The 18,574-nt window shown below is 43.1% G+C and overlaps 1 protein-coding gene across 3 annotated transcripts in view; it reads left to right on the plus strand.

Annotated features, from left to right (window-relative positions):
* The window catches only part of myo18ab (myosin XVIIIA b), a 156,078-nt gene that overhangs the window by 111,477 nt on the left and 26,027 nt on the right, over nucleotides 1-18,574 (plus strand). For all 3 annotated transcript variants that reach the window (XM_083984950.1, XM_083984949.1, XM_083984951.1), the window contains 13 exons: nucleotides 1,742-1,885; nucleotides 4,020-4,109; nucleotides 4,230-4,349; nucleotides 9,029-9,140; nucleotides 10,194-10,321; nucleotides 11,592-11,746; nucleotides 12,393-12,516; nucleotides 13,835-13,942; nucleotides 14,047-14,139; nucleotides 14,228-14,338; nucleotides 16,637-16,741; nucleotides 16,972-17,118; nucleotides 17,593-17,706. In XM_083984950.1, the coding sequence (XP_083841076.1) occupies nucleotides 1,742-1,885; nucleotides 4,020-4,109; nucleotides 4,230-4,349; nucleotides 9,029-9,140; nucleotides 10,194-10,321; nucleotides 11,592-11,746; nucleotides 12,393-12,516; nucleotides 13,835-13,942; nucleotides 14,047-14,139; nucleotides 14,228-14,338; nucleotides 16,637-16,741; nucleotides 16,972-17,118; nucleotides 17,593-17,706 (1,551 nt within the window). The remainder of the gene's footprint in view (nucleotides 1-1,741; nucleotides 1,886-4,019; nucleotides 4,110-4,229; nucleotides 4,350-9,028; nucleotides 9,141-10,193; nucleotides 10,322-11,591; nucleotides 11,747-12,392; nucleotides 12,517-13,834; nucleotides 13,943-14,046; nucleotides 14,140-14,227; nucleotides 14,339-16,636; nucleotides 16,742-16,971; nucleotides 17,119-17,592; nucleotides 17,707-18,574) is intronic.

Here is an 18,574-nt window from a genome sequence, read left to right on the forward strand (position 1 = left end):
CTTAGTAGAAAGTTATTTATGTATTTTCTTCTTTTTTTTTTTTATTCATTCTGGGATTTTGAAAGTAAATGACTTCATGGATTTTCCTTTGGTGAAGATGCTGTGACGCTTTTCCTTTTCTCTGTTGGATTTAATGTGGACCCAAGGAAGATTAGCCTTCATCTCAATGAAGACTAGTGGGGATCCAAAATAAACAATAAACAATAGATAAATAAATTAAAGGGACAACGAGGAGTTTTGGAAAGCGAAGTGTTTTCACACTGCATTTCCCATGAGCCTCCGCGCGCACAGTGAAATTCTTGGATGGACGAAAGCCAAAACATTTGCCAAGAATGTTTTCATTGATCAAGAATGAAAGTCAGAGGTTGGAAGACGCTCAGATACCGTTGTAGATTCGGCGGTGTTATTCCCATGACCCGCCGGGCAGCGTCTGCGAAACCGAAACTAGGAAATGCTGGGCGAGTCGACCTGCTAATAATATTAACAAAATAACTATAAAGAAGAAACGATATATATTTATTGAAAATGGACCCAAATAGTAATGTAGATTCATCCACATTAATATGAGATTCTTTTATAACCCAAAAAAAAAACTCCCCATTGTCCCTTTAAAGAGGAACTATGCAAGATTTTTACCTTAATCAAACAGCTGAGTAATTGTGATGGATAAGTGACTAGTTCCAGGGAGAATGGAGGCTCTCTGTCTTCCACCTAGCGTCTCTTAGCTGAAAACCAACCTTGTAAGATCAGAGCCTCCGACGCGTCAGAAACATGGACTGCTTTACGGCGCTACGACATGAACACGCTCCGTAATCCGTAAAGGTTTACTTTAGTTATGAGTTATTCATCCCTCCATACAGATAGACCTCAGGACACACGCAACAGCATGCAGTATAAACAAACCAAAAAAGAAAAATGCTAAAAAGTGTTCAAGGCTCCACCAATAAAAAGACCCGATATAGAGTCAATACAGCAGTCAATAAAAACTCTTAATTCATTAAAATGGATTCTGAATAGATTGTAAATATTGACATAGCCTACATTAACAAACAGTGAAAATATGCAGCCTAAAACTGTAGAGGAGCTCTGTAGAGGAAAAAGCGACCAACACTTGCATAGTTCCCCTTTAACAATCCAACTGTGCATCGCCATCAACAAACTTTATTCACATTTATTTTTTTCTTTCAAGATTGTTTTTTGTTCAATTTTAGAAGAGGCGCAGGTCAGCACCTCCGCCTCAAACCCAGAGCCAGAGCCGCTGTGTGTGAGTCTCTGGGCCACAGTGAAACCTTCAGTCCGGCTGAACTATGTTTTATATTAATACCTTTTTATTTAATTATTCATGTCCATGTAAACTGCTGCAGAGCCTCAACCTGCGTCTCTGACTTTAACATCCTGCATGATGAACATTTCCAGCCTGTGACTATCTACTGTATCCCTGCTCTCCTCCTGTGTTGGTCTGTTGGCTCTGTGGGCATAGCAACACGCTGTCATGGCGACGAGGGAGCTTGAATTAGAGCAGGAAAAGGCAGGAGGACTGATGACTGATGGACGGATGGATGGATGGAAGCGTGTGAAGGAACTGTTAATGACGTCCAGAGAAAGAAAACTGAACTCTCCAGAGCCTCGTTAAAGAAAATGTTTGACGCAACAAAGAGCGGGACACTATGGACGTCCATACACTTCTACACACATGTGACTCTGCCTAATTTGTGTGTTTCTCTGTGTGTGTGTGTGACAGATCCAGGACCTGGCCATCCGCTGCATCCAGAAGAACATCAAGAAGAACCGCGGGGTGAAGGGCTGGCCCTGGTGGAAGCTCTTCACCACCGTCAGGCCGCTGATCGAGGTGCAGCTGACGGAGGAGCAGATCCGCGGGAAGGACGTACGTATTTTTATTATTTATTTTTATTTATGTATTTTGCACAAACGTATCATTTAAAACAGCATGAACAATCATCATGACTGGGATGTGCAAAGGGGAGGTATGAAACCTTAAAGGGCTTATATGAAAACCTCACCCAAATATTCAAAACCCAAATTTGTTACAAGTTAAAAACAAGAACATAGGGAAGAATTAAACAATAACGAAAAATAAGTAGAAAAGTAAGTGATTAAACAGTAAACATAAGGAAGTAAGGACAAATACTGTACATGAATGAGTGAATAATACAAAACAACTGATGGACTGATGTGTTTTTTTTTAAGGCTGCGACTCCACAGAAGAGTTTTATTAGTTGAGTTTCAGGGTCTGTGGAGAAAAGAGCTCACTGAGATAAAGATACTGCATCAGATTATTATACTCATTTATGATGAACTCCATCTGCACACAGAACACAGCGCATAACAGTACAGTAAAAGAATAGAAAATATGCATCATGATCGGTGGTTTGCAGATGACGTCATGTGCAGAGTTCACCACTGCAGATGGGTGGGGGGGGGGGGGGGCAGGAAGAGTTGTGTTGAAAGGAAAAACTTACACAAAAGCCTAAGTTTTGTGCAGTCTATGGTTGAACCAGCTGGTCAGACCTTTTGAGAACACACAAAGGGGCAATTAACTCATTGAGTGCTGCGCTGTTTTCCAAAGCTTTAATCCTGGTGCCAGCAATTTAGACCATTGTTGACGTTCTGCTTCAGATGGGGACAAACTGTTTATTTCTACATGCCTTCGTTCCTGAGCAATCCAGAGCTGAACAGTGGCCAGTTTTCATCTACATCCCCGTTTGTTTTCTAGAAATGGAGATACAGTGCAGCGTATTTTATGAAATATGAGCTGTTTCTGGCGGTCGCTCTTCTGACACTTACATGTCTGGGTCAAAAGGCTCGTTGTGTAAGATAAATATTGTTGTTCTATTCACAAAACCACCATGGGGCGCTACAAAACAACAAAAACACAAATACTGCTCCACTGGGCGAGACCCTTAATTAAAAAAAAACACAAAAAAAAAAAAACGTTAAGTTAAATTTTTAGCACTCAATGAGTAAAAAAAAAAAAAAAAAACCTAAAAATGGCGGCAGACGTGGATTAAAAACTTGTTGGACAACGCTCGGCTACAATAAGTAAGCAGGTAAATTCACAACGACGGAGTTTGACCGGCCATTCATCTCAGGAGACCGGCTGCTCGCCTTTATTTGGATAAACTGACACGTTGGGTATTGAAACCATAGATACATGTAGATGAAGCTGTTGTCCGTTGGAACGATGTATCAACGCGGCTGCCATCTTGGACATCGTGTATATCTATGATTTAAAGTCCCCCCTCCAACCATCCTTTTTGGTTATTTTAAAACATTCTCTGTGGTCTTTAAATTGTGATTATGAAGTTTTTAGCCAAAATCACAAAACCTGTGTCATTTCCCACAGCTCTCCTTCTCCACAGCACCAGCAGCTCATTAGCAATGCACCTCTGAGTGGTGGGCGGAGCCTGCGCTGCCATTGGTTCACAGCAATTTGAAGGCAGAAATACTCAGAAATGAAATTTTGCACTTACTTTTCTGCTGATATGTCCTCTAACATCAGAAAAATGCCACAGGAACATGTGAAACGCACAAAAAACACGATTTTCATCGAAGGGGGTCTTTAAACTGTTAGTTTCGTTTGTACTCGCTGTTCGTCACTCTGCGTGTCACCGGAATCACGTGACTCCAAACCACAACACAAAACACTAAAACATGTCGGTGTTCCATCGTATTTCAAACATAAACACTGCAAAAAATCACCTTGACGAGTCTTTTGTTGTAAATGTAACAGGCAACACTAATATAAGTTTCCAGCAATTTCCACATTTTATCATTGAATTACCTGGAATTTTCACCACAAGACGATGAGGGTTTGTATCAAAGATTTTAAATGTGATGATTTGTTCAGTGTTATTTTTTTTAAATATTTAATCAGTCTCAGTCAGCAGGAGAGCAGGTGACACCCCGGAGAAGTTAGAAGTTAGATGACGCTGACTCAGCAGAAACACATTTTTGAATGTGCTGATGAGTCTGATGGTTTCGCTCCGTCTGCTCCTCAGGAGGAGATTCAGCATCTGAAGCAGAAACTGGAGAAGGTGGAGAAAGAGAGGAACGAGCTGAGACTCAACAGTGACCGTCTGGAGAGCCGGGTACGCACACACACACACACACAACACACACACACACACACAGGTACAGAAGACTACACTGCTCTTGACAGATAAAATCTTACAGGGTTTTTACAAGAAAACTGTGTGTGTGTGTTGCAGATCACAGAGCTGTCGTCAGAGCTGGCTGATGAGCGAAACACCGGGGAGTCGGCCTCCCAGCTGCTGGAGACGGAGACTTCTGAGAGACTCCGTCTGGAGAGAGACATGAAGGAGCTGCAGGTAGAGACCGGAGTTATTCTCTTCTCTTTCAAACACACACATACACACACACACACACAAACATATAGACGTGTACAACAAGACAGTAGGTGTGTTTGTCAGACGGAGGAACATGAGGAACTCGGGTTCAAATAGAAGTTGAAGACGTCTCCACCCACTCATGTTGGTTCATGCACAGGTGACAGGTGTAGGCCACGCCCCCCTCTGACATCACACACTGAGGTCACACCCAGAGCCGCCTTGTTGTTTACAACAACTACTACCGGGTAGAAAACCAGCACGTAATTTGAATGAGAACAATAGTAACAAACAAGAGTTTAGCTATATCATAGCCTATTTTTCACGCCCTATCACCGTTTAGTAGGGGTGTAACGGTATATGTATTCGTCCCGTGCCGTCACGGTACGGGGGTCACGGTTCGGTGCACACAGTCACACGACGAATACGTCTAAATGAATATTAAAAAAAAAAAAAAAAAAAAAGTCGAGTCCTCCAATCTAGATGGCGGTAATGAGCCTCAAAGCTGCCACAACCGTCATAACAGACGAAGAAGAGAGGTGATGAGAGAGTGAAGTTAGAGGAGGAGAGCTGTCTGCTTCATTTATCTCACCGTGGATTCTTAATGAAACACAGCGGCGGCGACGGCTCGCGACTGGTCCACCGGACAAAGTCCGTCGGCGCTATTTCACGGATGCGCGCTGCGTCGCTATAAACGCATCAAACACGTAGCGCATGTTCACCCACCGCCCCTCCCTCCCTCATGTCAATCACTGGTGCGAGGAAACGGACAACTTCTGTGCAACAACTTATCCCGCTGCTTTTAAGCCTCTTGACATGAACACAGACAGGACCAGAAACATCACCAAAGCAACTGGCATCTAGTCTAAATTAACTGTACCAACATTGATGTTAGTTTCTTGTTTTTTAAAATAATAGTTGCCAGTTGTCAAGTGCAAGTTTTTTCTCCTCTAGAATTAATGAATGGCATGATAACACTCCTAATGCACTTGTTTTATTTTATATTCTATTTTTTTTTCTACTTTTATAACACAAGACAGATTTTAGTTTTACATTCAGTAGTGTCTGTTGTACCGAAACCGTACCGAACCGTGACCCCTGAACCGAGGTACGTACCGAACCGTGACTTTTATGTACCGTTACACCCCTACCGTTTAGACAAATCTGAAATGATTGAAGAAACATTACTATTTCTGTGTGTGTTTTGTGTTGATATGTGTGGTATTTATTCAGTTTTGGGGAATCACAGTGTCTACAAAGCATCATGGCTGCAGCTGACAGGGACAGCTAACGGTAGCTAAGCTAACGGCGGTAGCTAAGCTAACATCAGGATATCAGCTGTTAAAACCCTCCCGTTGTCGGACACGACATGAAACTACTCCAGTTAGCTCAGTCATGTTGTAACTCAGATATCCGCTGGAAAAAATATTTTTTCATGGACCATTTATTGAGTCAGTGAGTTATTAAAGTTAAACAGCTAGCTAACGGTTAGCCCGGCTAATCTATGATAACCATGACTAATTACAAAAACGTGCACATAGAAATAGTAATGTTTGTCCAATCATTGGTTTTATAAACTTTACAAACATCAGATTAGTCTAAACGGTGATATAGTGACATGAAAAATTATATATAGCGAAACCCTCGTTCGTCAATATTGTTCTCATGCTGGTTTTCTACCCGGAAGTAGTTGTAAACAACAAGGCGATTCATTCTATAGATGAGAAGGTTACGACACAAAGGAGTCAGAAATCCCATATCGAGCGGCCCTTTCCTGCATGTCATTTCTCCCTCCCCATTTCCTGTCACTCTTTGAAACTAAAAAGAAAAAAATATAAACAAAGTGAGGATATCCAATAAAATGAAATTTAAAATAAAGCTTTAGCTCAGAAACCTCTCCGTGGCTCCAGCTGCCACCACAGCAGGAAGTCAGAAAGTAGAAAACTTATTTTTTAAATCAAAGCAGGAAGTTTAAGAGGACGCGGTCGTCATGGAGATATGAGATGACAGGACGTTAAAGCCGACGGACGTTGATGTGACTGACACTAAACACACTTCAAAAAGAGGCTGAAATTAAACTTTCAGCTCCCTGAGCGTTGACTTGAAGTTTTGAGGCCGGGCTTTTATTTTGAAAAGTCTTCCCCATATGTATGCATATATAGTATATACTTCCTCCAGAGCAGCAGCCATTACCTCCACCACTGGACTGTGTACGTTGTGTATAATATAAGTGTGGTATTAAACCCGAGCCCCGTCCTCATGTGCACCCTCTGTATAATCTCCCATCAGCCACTGCTGCTCCGCTGACACCTGTCACGCTGTCACTCAGACGTGGACACGCTGCTGTCTCCACGCCGCTCTCTGTTCCTCTGTTATCTCCCAGCAGCCTCTCTGTCTCTCACACACACACACACACACACACACACACACACTGTGACGGCTGTAATTGTGAAATCACGTTGTCAGGCTGTTTCTCCCCCACCGCTCCGCTCCGTCCATTTAGTTTCCATTTGACACTTTTGACATGAGTTGTTTCTCAATTTTTATGTGCGGGGGGAGGGGGGGAGGGGGGAGGGGGGGGAGGGGGGGGGGGGGGGGGGGGGGCATTTAGATAGATTCATCCAGTGACTGCTCACTCACACACACACACACACACACACACACAGAGCTAAGTGGATGGAGGAAGGAGGAGGAGAAGGAGGGGAGGGGGGGGGGCTCTGTACAAATTGCCCGGCTTGTAGAAATATTTCTCTTCCTGTGTGTGCGTGTCTTGATCCCGGTCTGATCTCCTTTAAACCATAGACTGTAAAAAGAATGGACGTAGCATCCGTGACGTCACCCATTGGTTTTGGGGAGTCGTTTTTATGACTCATATATGGCGGCCTGAACAGCGCCATGTTGGATTGGCCGGCCGAGAACCCGCCCACTGGCCTCGAAGCAGCCTGTCTCCGGACCTCTCACTCAACCTGCACTCAATGTTTCCGCACCCTAATTGGCCAGAGTTTCTAATAACAGTAAAACGGTAGAGTTAAAAAAAAATCCACCCCCCTCAGAGTGTGTGCGGGGGTAGAAACTATCGATTGAGACCAAAAAACATTCTGACACCAGGCTTTGATCATGTTTATTGAGGATGTAAAGTCGGCGATTTTAACATGGGGGTCTATGGAGAATGCTGCTTTCTGACACCAGCCCCCAGAGGAAGCCGAGGGGATTGCAGTTTTTTGAACGCGGAAGTGAGCTTCACTTCTCAGACCGACAACTGCCCCCTTGCTTTAAACTCACACCTCTGCCCCCCACCACCGTGTGCAGTGCATGCTGGGATACCACGAGGTGCGGTCCAAGTCGTGACGTCGGCTCCTTGTGCAGCCGTCGTTAACTCCACATGTTAAACCTGGTGGAGCTCTGGGCCCGGCTGTCGCCTAGCAACATGGCCTCTGCTTCCTGTTGGGCTGTTTCCACTGGAAGTCGACTGATGAGGATTATTTTTTATATATATATAACGATTAATCGGCTGATATCTAAGACTGAAATCATCACAAGTCAAATCCTCAATCAATCAATCAATCAATCAATCAATCAATCAATCAATCAATCAATCAATCAATCAATCAATCAATCAAAAACTTTATTTATCCCCAAGGGGCAATTAAAAGCAGCATGTAGAGCAGCAAGCTTAAGTTAAAAACAAAAACAAGAAGATAAATATAAAATAATAAATTAATAAATAGTCTCTAGACATACAGTGTACGTAACACTGTTTGACCCTTTTGTCCCTCATCACCTCCTGTAGAAACCATGACAGCACAGGAAGCTTCACTTCCTTGATAAAGGAGTTTATTTATTATATCCACAAGTTTCCGAATGTCATCTATGGTCAAAACCGGAAGCCGGTACATTTACGTTTCCATGGTTTTCAGTCGTTGTCATAGTTGCGGTAAACGCTGGCTTTTAACACGCAATTTATGTGATATCCATTGTTAAAAGCTGCTGTGATGATCCATGCGTTTTACAGATTTTCACTGAAAAAAAAAAAAATCCATGCATTTACCGCGACTACCGAAACCATGGAAACGTAAGCATAAAATTCCACCGGAAGAGAAAAACCGGCTGACGTTTTTGACGTTTGGAAAAAGGTGGATATAATAACTTTGTTAACATTCTTAAAACTAAGGAACTTGAAAGCATTGGGCTCTGTCACTGTTTTTAAATCAGATGTTGCACTTCCTTCAATCTATCCCTCATCATTTCATTTTTATTTATTGAACTTTTGTTGAAAACCAAGCAGGAAGTAGTCAAAGCACGACCGTTGTCCACATGAACCTGAACACTCCTGTTCACCTGTTCACCTGTTCTCCTGTTCACCTGTTCACCTGTTCTCCTGTTCTCCTGTTCACCTGTTCACCTGTTCACCTGTTCACCTGTTCACCTGTTCTCCTGTTCACCTGTTCACCTGTTCACCTGTTCACCTGTTCACCTGTTCTCCTGTTCACCTGTTCACCTGTTCTCCTGTTCTCCTGTTCACCTGTTCACCTGTTCACCTGTTCACCTGTTCACCTGTTCACCTGGTCCCTGATTCAACCTCTGGATCCAGATGTGCTGATGACGTCATCACTGCAGCTGCTTCATGTCTTCATTCTCTGTCTCTGTCTCTCGTCCTCCAGACGAAGTTCGACAGCATGAAGAAGCAGATGGACTCCATGGAGATGGAGGTGATGGAGGCTCGACTCATCCGGGCGTCGGAGCTCAACGGAGAGATGGACGACGACGACACGGGTCAGACACACACACACACACACACACACACAGTGAACACAGTGAATATAATGTTCCTACCACGTCTTCATCGGGTGGTGAACTTTGCTCTGTTGCCATGGCGATAAAGAGGCTCAAACTTTGGTATTATTCAGAGCATTTTTGAAAAAAACAAGGAAAATAGTTCAACTAATCATTTTATATTTTTTTTCTCTGTTAAAAAACATCAACATGACTTTTTTTCTCTCCTTGTTCATCACTAAATAATTATCCAGGAAAAATAACTTTTCTCTTCTGTAGTTTAGAATATTTGTTTTGTGGCAAATGTTTCTTTTATGTTGTCTCCGACTTAATTGATCATTTTCACTGTTAAATCAAACACAACTTCAGTCTGACAAAGTGTCGGTCGCTGTGGAAACAACAACACTGGTATCGACTAATGCAGCTTCTATATTGTTCACACACAACGAGTGTATCGATGAAAATCAAAGGAACCACGATTAAAACACAATCTGCTGACAGTAACAGATGAACCTGACAGTCTGTGTGTGTGTGTGTGTGTGTGTGTGTGTGTGTGTGTGTGTGTGTGTGTGTGTGTGTGTGTGTGTGTGTGTGTGTGTGTGTGTCCACTCAGCACACACACACACACACACACAGATGTAGTAATACTCCACTCAGGGAGAGAGCAGCTCAGCAGCTGCAGGGGGTCGATGTCCGCCCGCCGCTTCACAAAGGCCAAGAAAAAGAAAAAAAAACAACAACAACAACAACTCAGTGTGAAGCTTCAGAAATGGATCAGTTAAAAGTGAAAACCGTAGCGAAGGCCCGTCGCCATGGCGCCCCGCGGTCCAGCCACCGGCGGCCCTCTTTTGTGACGAACTGGAAATTGAATGTTGAAAAGTGGCTTTTTATCGTCGCAATAGTTTTGAACTCGGCTTCGCTTGTTTGTGCCCAGACGACGGCGCGTTTTTTATTATTATTTATTTTTTTTACTCAGCGACACAATGGCACAAGTGTTTTGATGAATGTGAGTGGGTGTGAAGGTAACGTGTCGTGTCGTTGTCTGTGCGACAGGAGGAGAGTGGAGGCTGAAGTACGAGCGAGCCATCAGGGAGATCGAGTTCACCAAGAAGAGGCTGCAGCAGGAGTTTGACGACAAGCTGGAGGTGGAGCAGCAGAACAAACGGCAGCTGGAGAGGAGGGTGAGCGCACACACACACACACACACACACACAAAAACACACACACACACAGAGTTTCGAAGCAGAATTGACTCAATCAATCAATCTCTCTGTCACCTAGGCGACAGCAAAGGCCTCAGATGACTCTAGTTAAATTTTTCACCCATTCAGCAAAATCTATCTCAGTTTTGGCATCACACGCATTCTCCTGCTGATGTTTTTCTAGGGGTCATGTTGTTAAAGGGATAGTTCAACATTTTGGCAAATTGGTCCATTGCCATAATCCCTATAGTCTTAGCAGTAGGTTCGTTACCTTTAATTGTCGGTGCAAGCTATTTTTAGAACGGCGGAGCAGAGCCGCGAGCTGCTCAGAGCTACGCTACGGAGACTAATGGGATTTCCGTCATCAAACTCATCAAAAACACAATCCAACAACTCCAAAACGCTCTGGTGGACAAGTTGTGACCTGCACATTCACCACACTATGAGAGAATCATGTAACATTACGACACATGAAGCAAATAATCAGAACTACTGTACTTTCCCTTTTGAAATCCCTCCGCCCAGCAGCCGTGTCTGGAAAGTAGTTCCGGCTGCATTTCCCTCTAAAACAACTCTGTCTGGTAACGTTGTGTTATTATCTCATAGTGTGGTGAATGTGCAGGTCACAACTTGTCCACCAGAGCGTTTTGGAGTTGTTGGATTGTGTATTTGATGAGTTTGATGAGGGACAGGGGACCTGTACCATTCACTGAGCAGCTCACGTCTCTGCCCCGCCGATCTCAAAACAACATGCACCTACCAACATGCAACATACCTACTGCTATGACTATAGAAATTATGGTGAGAGGAGAGTTTGCCAAAAATGTTGAATTATCCCTTTAAATACTCAATCTACAATTTAACAACAATTCTCAACTTTTTATGTCTGTTACCAAGTAACAGATGTTACTTTTCTCACCTCATCCTGCTCAGGTGTTTTTGTAGGTTTCTCAATGAAACAACAAATAAAAAAAAACCTTTTAAAATAAAGAAACATGAAGTTTTACGCTCAGTTTGTTTCTACTAACGAGCGTTTTATCATCAACACGTCGTCGTGTCTCTGAGAATAAACTCCACCTGTCGACTTGTTGACGTTGGAAAAGAAGTGAGAGTTTGTGAGAAGTTATTAAATTTGTTTAATTCACTTCTTCAGTTTGGATAAAAATAACAAAAAAAACCATGGTTACCAAACAGCGATATCATATGTGTGTGTGTGTGTGTGTGTGTGTGTGTGTGTGTGTGTGTGCAGATCAGCGACCTGCAGGCCGACAACGAGGAGTCTCAGAGGAACGTCCAGCAGCTGAAGAAGAAAACTCAGCGTCTGACGTCGGAGCTGCAGGACACCAAGCTGCACCTGGAGGGTCAGCAGAGCCGCAACCACGACCTGGAGAAGAAGCAGAGGAAGTCAGTGCACACACACACACACACACACACACACGGCCACATTTGACCTGTTTTAAAGGGATACTTCACCCAAAATCAATAATTCACCAATCATCTACAAACCGTCATGCCAAGGAAGAGTTTGGAGAACTTTCAGAGTCATCAAAACGCTTTAGGAGTTCCAGGGGGGGTCCGGCTGGCGACGGGTTTTCATATAATGGCGGTGGATAGAGTTCACTTTTGAATCGTCCAAAACACACACTATGAAACATCCAGATTACTGCTCGTCCGTACTGACCCAAGTGTCCTGAAGCCGCCACATGGAAAAGTTGTTGGGAAAAAATTAATGTGATCTCTGTTTTTAGCCTTTTTAGTTGTTGCAGTAGCTCCCAGTGGCTCTGTTGATGTTTGTGTGCATGCGCAAGATTTGCTGCGAGATGTTCGTTCGTCGTTGTAAACCATTGGCTGTATGATGTAAACACGGAACAACATCTCGCAGCAAATCTCTCACAGCCACTGGGAGCTACTGCTACAACAAGGATAAAAACAGATTTTGGGTGAAGTATCCCTTTAATAATTTCCTCCTGGATCGTCTCCCTTCACAGCGACAGTGTCTGTGCTTCACCGTCAGTGTGGTGTGTCAACATCTGTGTGTGTGTGTGTGCAGGTTCGACGGGGAGCTGAGTGCGGCGCAGGAGGAGGCGCAGAGGGAGAAGAGCCTGAGGGAGAAACTGGCCCGAGAGAAGGACATGTTGACCGGAGAGGCCTTCAGCCTGCGGCAGCAGCTCGAGGTTCGAGTCCCGTGAAAACCTCCCAGAGCCAGGAGGAAACAGCCGCGAGGCGTTTAGGGGACATACATAGATTATAGCATCTCACAGTACTCTGCCTGTGAGGGGTTTATGGGACGTCTGTAAACTGTAGTATCTGCCACTAGTTTGGATATGAGACGTTTAGGGGACTTCTGTAAATTGTAGTTCTGCCAAAACTGTGCATGCGAGGTGTTTAGGGGGTGTCTGTAAATTGTGACATCTGCCACTCCAGTCTGAGTTTGACACATTTAGGGGACATCAGTATATTATAGCGTCTGGCAACAGTCTACCTGTGAGGAGTTCAGGGGACATGTGCAATTTATAGCATCTGCCACCAGTCTGCATTTGAGGCATTTAGGTGACATCGGTATATTATAGAGTCTGGCAACAGCCTACCAGTGAGGAGTTTAGGGGACATCTGTAAATTTTATTATGTACCAGTGGGCACTTATGAGGTGTTAAAGGGACGTATGCAAATTCTTTCATATGCCAATAGTCTGAATTTGAGACGTTTAGGCGACATCTGTAAATTGTAGTGCTGACACTAGTCTACACCTGAGACATTTAGGGGACATCTGTAAATTAGAGCATCTGCCACCCACCAGTCTACCTGTGAGGCATTTAGGTGACATCTGTACATTTTATTATGTACCAGTTGTCACGTCTGAGGTGTTTACGGGACATCTGCCAATAGTCTACATTTGAGACGTTTAAGGGAAATCTGTAAATTGTAGTATCTGCCACTAGTTTGCACTATGAGACATTCATGTGGCATCTTTAAATTGTACTTTTGCAACTAGTCTACATTAGAGAAATTCAGGGCACTTCTGTAAATGGGAACATCTGCCAGTAGAGACCTGTAAATTGTGGTTTCTGCCACTAATCTGCATTTGAGACATTTAGGGTAAATCTGTAAATTGTAGCTCTGCTAAAAGTGTGCATGCGAGGTGTTTAGGGGCATCTGTGAATTGTGTTTTCTGCCACTCGTCTGAATTTGACACATTTAGGGGACATCAGTATATTATAGCGTCTGGCAACAGTCTACCTGTGAGACGTTTAGGCGACATCTGTAAATTGTAGTGCTGACACTAGTCTACACCTGAGACATTTAGGGGACGTTTGTAAATTGGAGCATCTGCCAGTAATCTGCTTGTGAGGCGTTTAGGCGACATCTGTACATTTCAAGGGACATCTGTAAATCTTATCGTCTGGTTGTGATGTGTTTAGGCAACATCTGTAAACTGTAGCGTCTGCAGGACACATCTGTGGTTTGTAATGTGGAACCTTCTCCGTCCTGCAGGACAAGGACCTGGAGGTCTGCGCCGTCAACCTGAAGCTGGACCAGCTGGAGGCCGAGCTGCAGGACCTCAACTCCCAGGAGTCCAAGGACGAGGCTTCGCTGGCCAAGGTCCGCATTTCGTGTTTACAGATGGACTCAAACGCACCACGCGTGTGTGTGCAGATCACGTGTGTTATTTATTAATCGAATCAAAATGTTTTTCCACTGTGCAGGTGAAGAAGCAGCTGCGCGACCTGGAGGCCAAGGTGAAGGACCAGGAGGAGGAGCTGGACGAGCAGGCCGGCACCATCCAGATGTTGGAGCAGGTACAGATGTGGCTCAGTTCTTCCACAGAAGGAAAAACCTCCGTCTGTAAAAAGCTGCAGTGATTTTAAAGTGCGTTTGTGTGTTCAGGCCAAACTGCGTCTGGAGATGGAGATGGAGCGTCTGCGTCAGACTCACTCCAAGGAGATCGAGAGCAAGGACGACGAGGTCGAGGAGATCAGACAGTCGTGCAGCAAGAAGGTGAAGTACACAACACACACTAGAGATGTCACCATTATACATTTTCTTGGTGCCATTATTGTCAGAGAAATAATCACGGTGTTACGATTATCACGATTATTAATATGCATTAATTCATTTCACAACACTATGAATGTGTAAAATCAAATATAGTCAAAATATAATTACATTACCTATTGTTTCCACAAAATATTTCAAGTATCTATTAATATATGACCAATTATTAATCCCCCAGGGGAAATGTTTTAAATAAATTGTCATCTATACTATTCCTGTTATTGTCTATGAGAAAAATGCTAAGTTGTTGAACGGTGACCCTGGAAGTATCGGTGAGCATTACCGCCACCTACTGTGTTGGAGTGTGAACCAGAATCACCTGGTTGTGTGCTGTTGCTGATCCAAACCTTTCTTTTTCTTTAGAAAAAAGCTCCTGAATAATGAGGAGAAACTTTGGACAGCAAAACTAGTCGGGATCAAAGCAGTATTTGTGTACTTCCGAATACGTATTCGGGTTCGGGTACACCCCTAATCTATACCAAATGTTTACGTTTATTTTAATATTTTTTTTGTTTTGTTTTGGGTTTTTTTTAAATACAAATGACAGGCTAACATTTAATTTCCTACCAATTCAGTGTTACGTTAGTTAAATGGACCAGTATCTGAGCATTTACCTTCATTTTGGTGCTCATCTGCCAATATGGTTCCAACATAATCCTTTTTGGGAAGTGACGGTATTTAGGAATCTTTACGGTTAATTAATTGTAGCTTTTAATACCCCGGTTAATTGTGAAAAAAAGTAATTGTGACATCCCTACCACACGAACACACACACACTTGGACAGGAAGTTCTTTTCCTCCTGCATCATGATGTGAGAATAAAAAAGGGGCGGAGCTTCTAGTCGCTGAACTTTGACTCGTTAGATCAACATCGTCTTTTTAAAGATATGAGAACAGTCTATTTTTAATATGTCACATATTTTCACTTTGTGTTTGTCTTCATTGTTTTATATTTATTCATATTTATATTTGTTTACTTTTTATTTCCTGAGATTTGCATAACAGTCATGACATTGGGAAAAAAACAAAAAGAGGAGATGAAAGAACCTTCTCTGATGGAGCCACAGAGAAGAGTCGTCTGAAACAATAAGAAATGAGAAATTAAATATTCAGCTCCTTCATAGAAAGATGATTTAGCATCTTTTAAAAAGATGATGCAGTTAGATTAAAAAAACCAAAAAAAACAACACTTCTGCTTTCACTATTCAATAAAAAAGAAAATGATCCATCACATCTGCAGCAGTCAGTGGCAGTGCTTAGTTTATTATTTTTAACTTGACGTAAAGGGATAGCTCAACATTTTGGCAAATTGGCCCATTGCCATAATCTGTATAGTTTTAGCAGTAGGTTCATTACCTTTAATTGTCGGTGCAAGCTATTTTTAGAACGGCGGAGCAGAGCCGTGAGCTGCTCAGAGCTACGCTACGGAGGCTAATGGGATTTCTTGGTTTCCCTCATCAAACTCATCAAATACAGAATCCAACAACTCCAAAATGCTCTGGTGGACAAGTTGTGACCTGCACATTCACCACGCTATGAGATAATAACAGAACGTTACAAGACAGAGTTGTTTTAGAGGCAAATTCATGCAAAACCGCAGATGCGCGTTGCCTTCAGAGACAGTTTTTCATCAAGCAGTCTCTGTATTTACCTCTAAAACAACTCTGTCTGGTAACGTTCTGTTATTATCTCATAGCGTGGTGAATGTGCAGGTCACAACTTGTCCACCAGAGAGTTGTGGAGTTGTTGGATTGTGTATTTGATTAGTTTGAAACCAAGAAATCCCATGAGCCTCCGTAGCGTAGCTCTGAGCAGCTCGTGGCTCTGCTCCGCCATTCTAAAAATAGCTTGCACCGACAATTGAAGGTAACGAACCTACTGTTGAGACTATAGGGATTATGGCAATGGGCCAATTTGCCAAAATGTTGAACTATCCCTTTAACTAATCATCTCTGATTTTGATAAGTTTCCTATAAATAAACATTATTATGATCACATTAATGTAATCAACCTGCCCCCTCCTCCTCCTCCTCCTCCTCTGTCATTAAGTCTGCTGTGTGTTTGTTTTGCTCCGTCAGTGTCGGAGCCTCGTTAGCCCACACACCAGAGACATAATGAGCTTCTTCTGCTCTGCAACAAACTCCACTCTGACATTTACACACTAATGTTTTATTTAATGGAGAACTAAATAGTGTGTCTGTGTGTGTGTTTCTGTTTGTGTCTGTGTGTGTGTGTGTGTAGCTGAAGCAAATGGAGGTCCAGCTGGAGGAAGAGTACGATGAGAAGCAGAAGGTGCTGAAGGAGAAGAGGGAGCTGGAGTCCAAGCTGCTGTCGGCTCAGGACAAGGTAACCACGGTCCCTCTGTCTTACACCTCGTTTTTTGTTATGTTGTTTTATTTTTGCTTTTGTTTTTTGTTTATCAACTGATGTTCTTATTTTTTGTTTTTTTGCTTTTATTGTATTCTGAATATGTAATTCTGTCGGACCCCAGGAAGAATAGGTGTAGTTTTGCTGCAGCTAATGGGGATCTTAATAATAAACATAATAAACAAAAAACTGTCCCTGTTGTGTCCCAGGTGCGAAGCGGCGACATGGAGACGGAGAAGCGTCTGAGGAAGGACCTGAAGAGGACCAAGGCTCTGCTGGCCGACGCCCAGATCATGTTGGACCACATCAAGAACAACGCGCCGAGCAAGAGGGAGATCGCCCAGCTCAAGAACCAGGTACCTGAACGCACCGCCGCACTGGGACACGGACAAACAGGAAGTGTTTGAACCTCGGTCGTAGAGTCTGTTTCCAGTTCTGTGTCTGAACACTGTTGAAGGATGAAGCTAGAGATGGATTTTCAAATTAAAACGCTGTGGTCTTGTATTTGCTCACAGACTGGTTCATGTTTCCTTCTCACGCTGCTTCATTTGATCAGTTTCAGTCCCAGAATTTGGTCAAAATCTTTCAGATTCTTCAGTTCGTCAGTTCTTCCTGATGAAACCACTCGACTTTATGGGGTTTTCAAAATAAAAGTATCCACAGTGATCATTGTGATGCAGCAGCAGCAGCAGGATGATGATTTGACCCATGATGTGTTGAGTTAATTTGAAGCAAGAGAGCTAATGCATCTTCTTCCTCTTCCTCTTCCTCTTCCTCTTCCTCTTCCTCTTCCTCTTCCTCTTCCTCTTCCTCTTCTGTGTTTGTTCCAGTTGGAGGAGTCTGAGTTCACCTGCGCCGCGGCGGTCAAGGCCCGTAAATCCATGGAGGTGGAGATTGAAGATCTGCACGTTCAGATGGAGGACATCTCCAAGACGAAGCAGGCGGTGAGTGTAGCTCCTCCTCTTCCTCCTCTTCCTCTTAGCCCCCCTCCCTCCCTGGTGCAGCGTCGTCGTCGGTGGCGGCGGTGTGCTGTACTGTACTGTACTGTAGGTCGTCTCCAAGGCGACGCCATCTGTGGTGGTAGGAGGCAGCAGAGACGAGGGGTCGGAGGACACAGCTGTTCGCTCGGAGCTCGTCCTCTCCCTCCCACTCTGTGAAAATCCAGGTTTTATTCCCGTAGCCTTTCTTCACAACTTTCATTTTCACTTCCTGCCTTTTTCTCTCCCTTCATCTGTTCTGACCTTTATCTTTCTCCGTCCTCTCGGCGCGTGGCTTTCTCACTTCCTGTCCTGTTCCCATGGCTATCTGCTTCCACACGTCTGTCAAACGCCCTTTTTCCTCCACTTTTAACTTTTTTTTCACTCCCAACATTTCTCCTGCTTCTTATTTACTCTGAATCATGGACGGACGGACAGCTGGCTCACTCTGACAATAAATAATATTATCACATGTAATATAATAAAATATGAATATGATTATAATCATATAATTGTTATATTACAATTGAATTACCAATTTTCAATCAGCAGCTACAGATGTATCGTTTAAAATAAAACAACAAAGAAAAAATAATTATGATTCTAAAATCTGACGCACAAATTTGTTTTTTTTCTATTGATAATACTGTTTTTGTTATTTTTATTCCCAAGCAATAATTAAATTTAATTGTGTTTAATTACACTCAACATTCATCAACTAATTGTAATTTTTTGAAACAACCGGTTTAATTTAACAACTTCAGGGAGTCAAATGAGAGACCTGCCTCATTAATTCAATCATAAATGAATAATTAATTAAATCTCCATTCGATGG

This window comes from Trachurus trachurus (genome assembly GCF_905171665.1).
Source record: "Trachurus trachurus genome assembly, chromosome: 13".
NCBI lineage: Eukaryota > Metazoa > Chordata > Actinopteri > Carangiformes > Carangidae > Trachurus > Trachurus trachurus.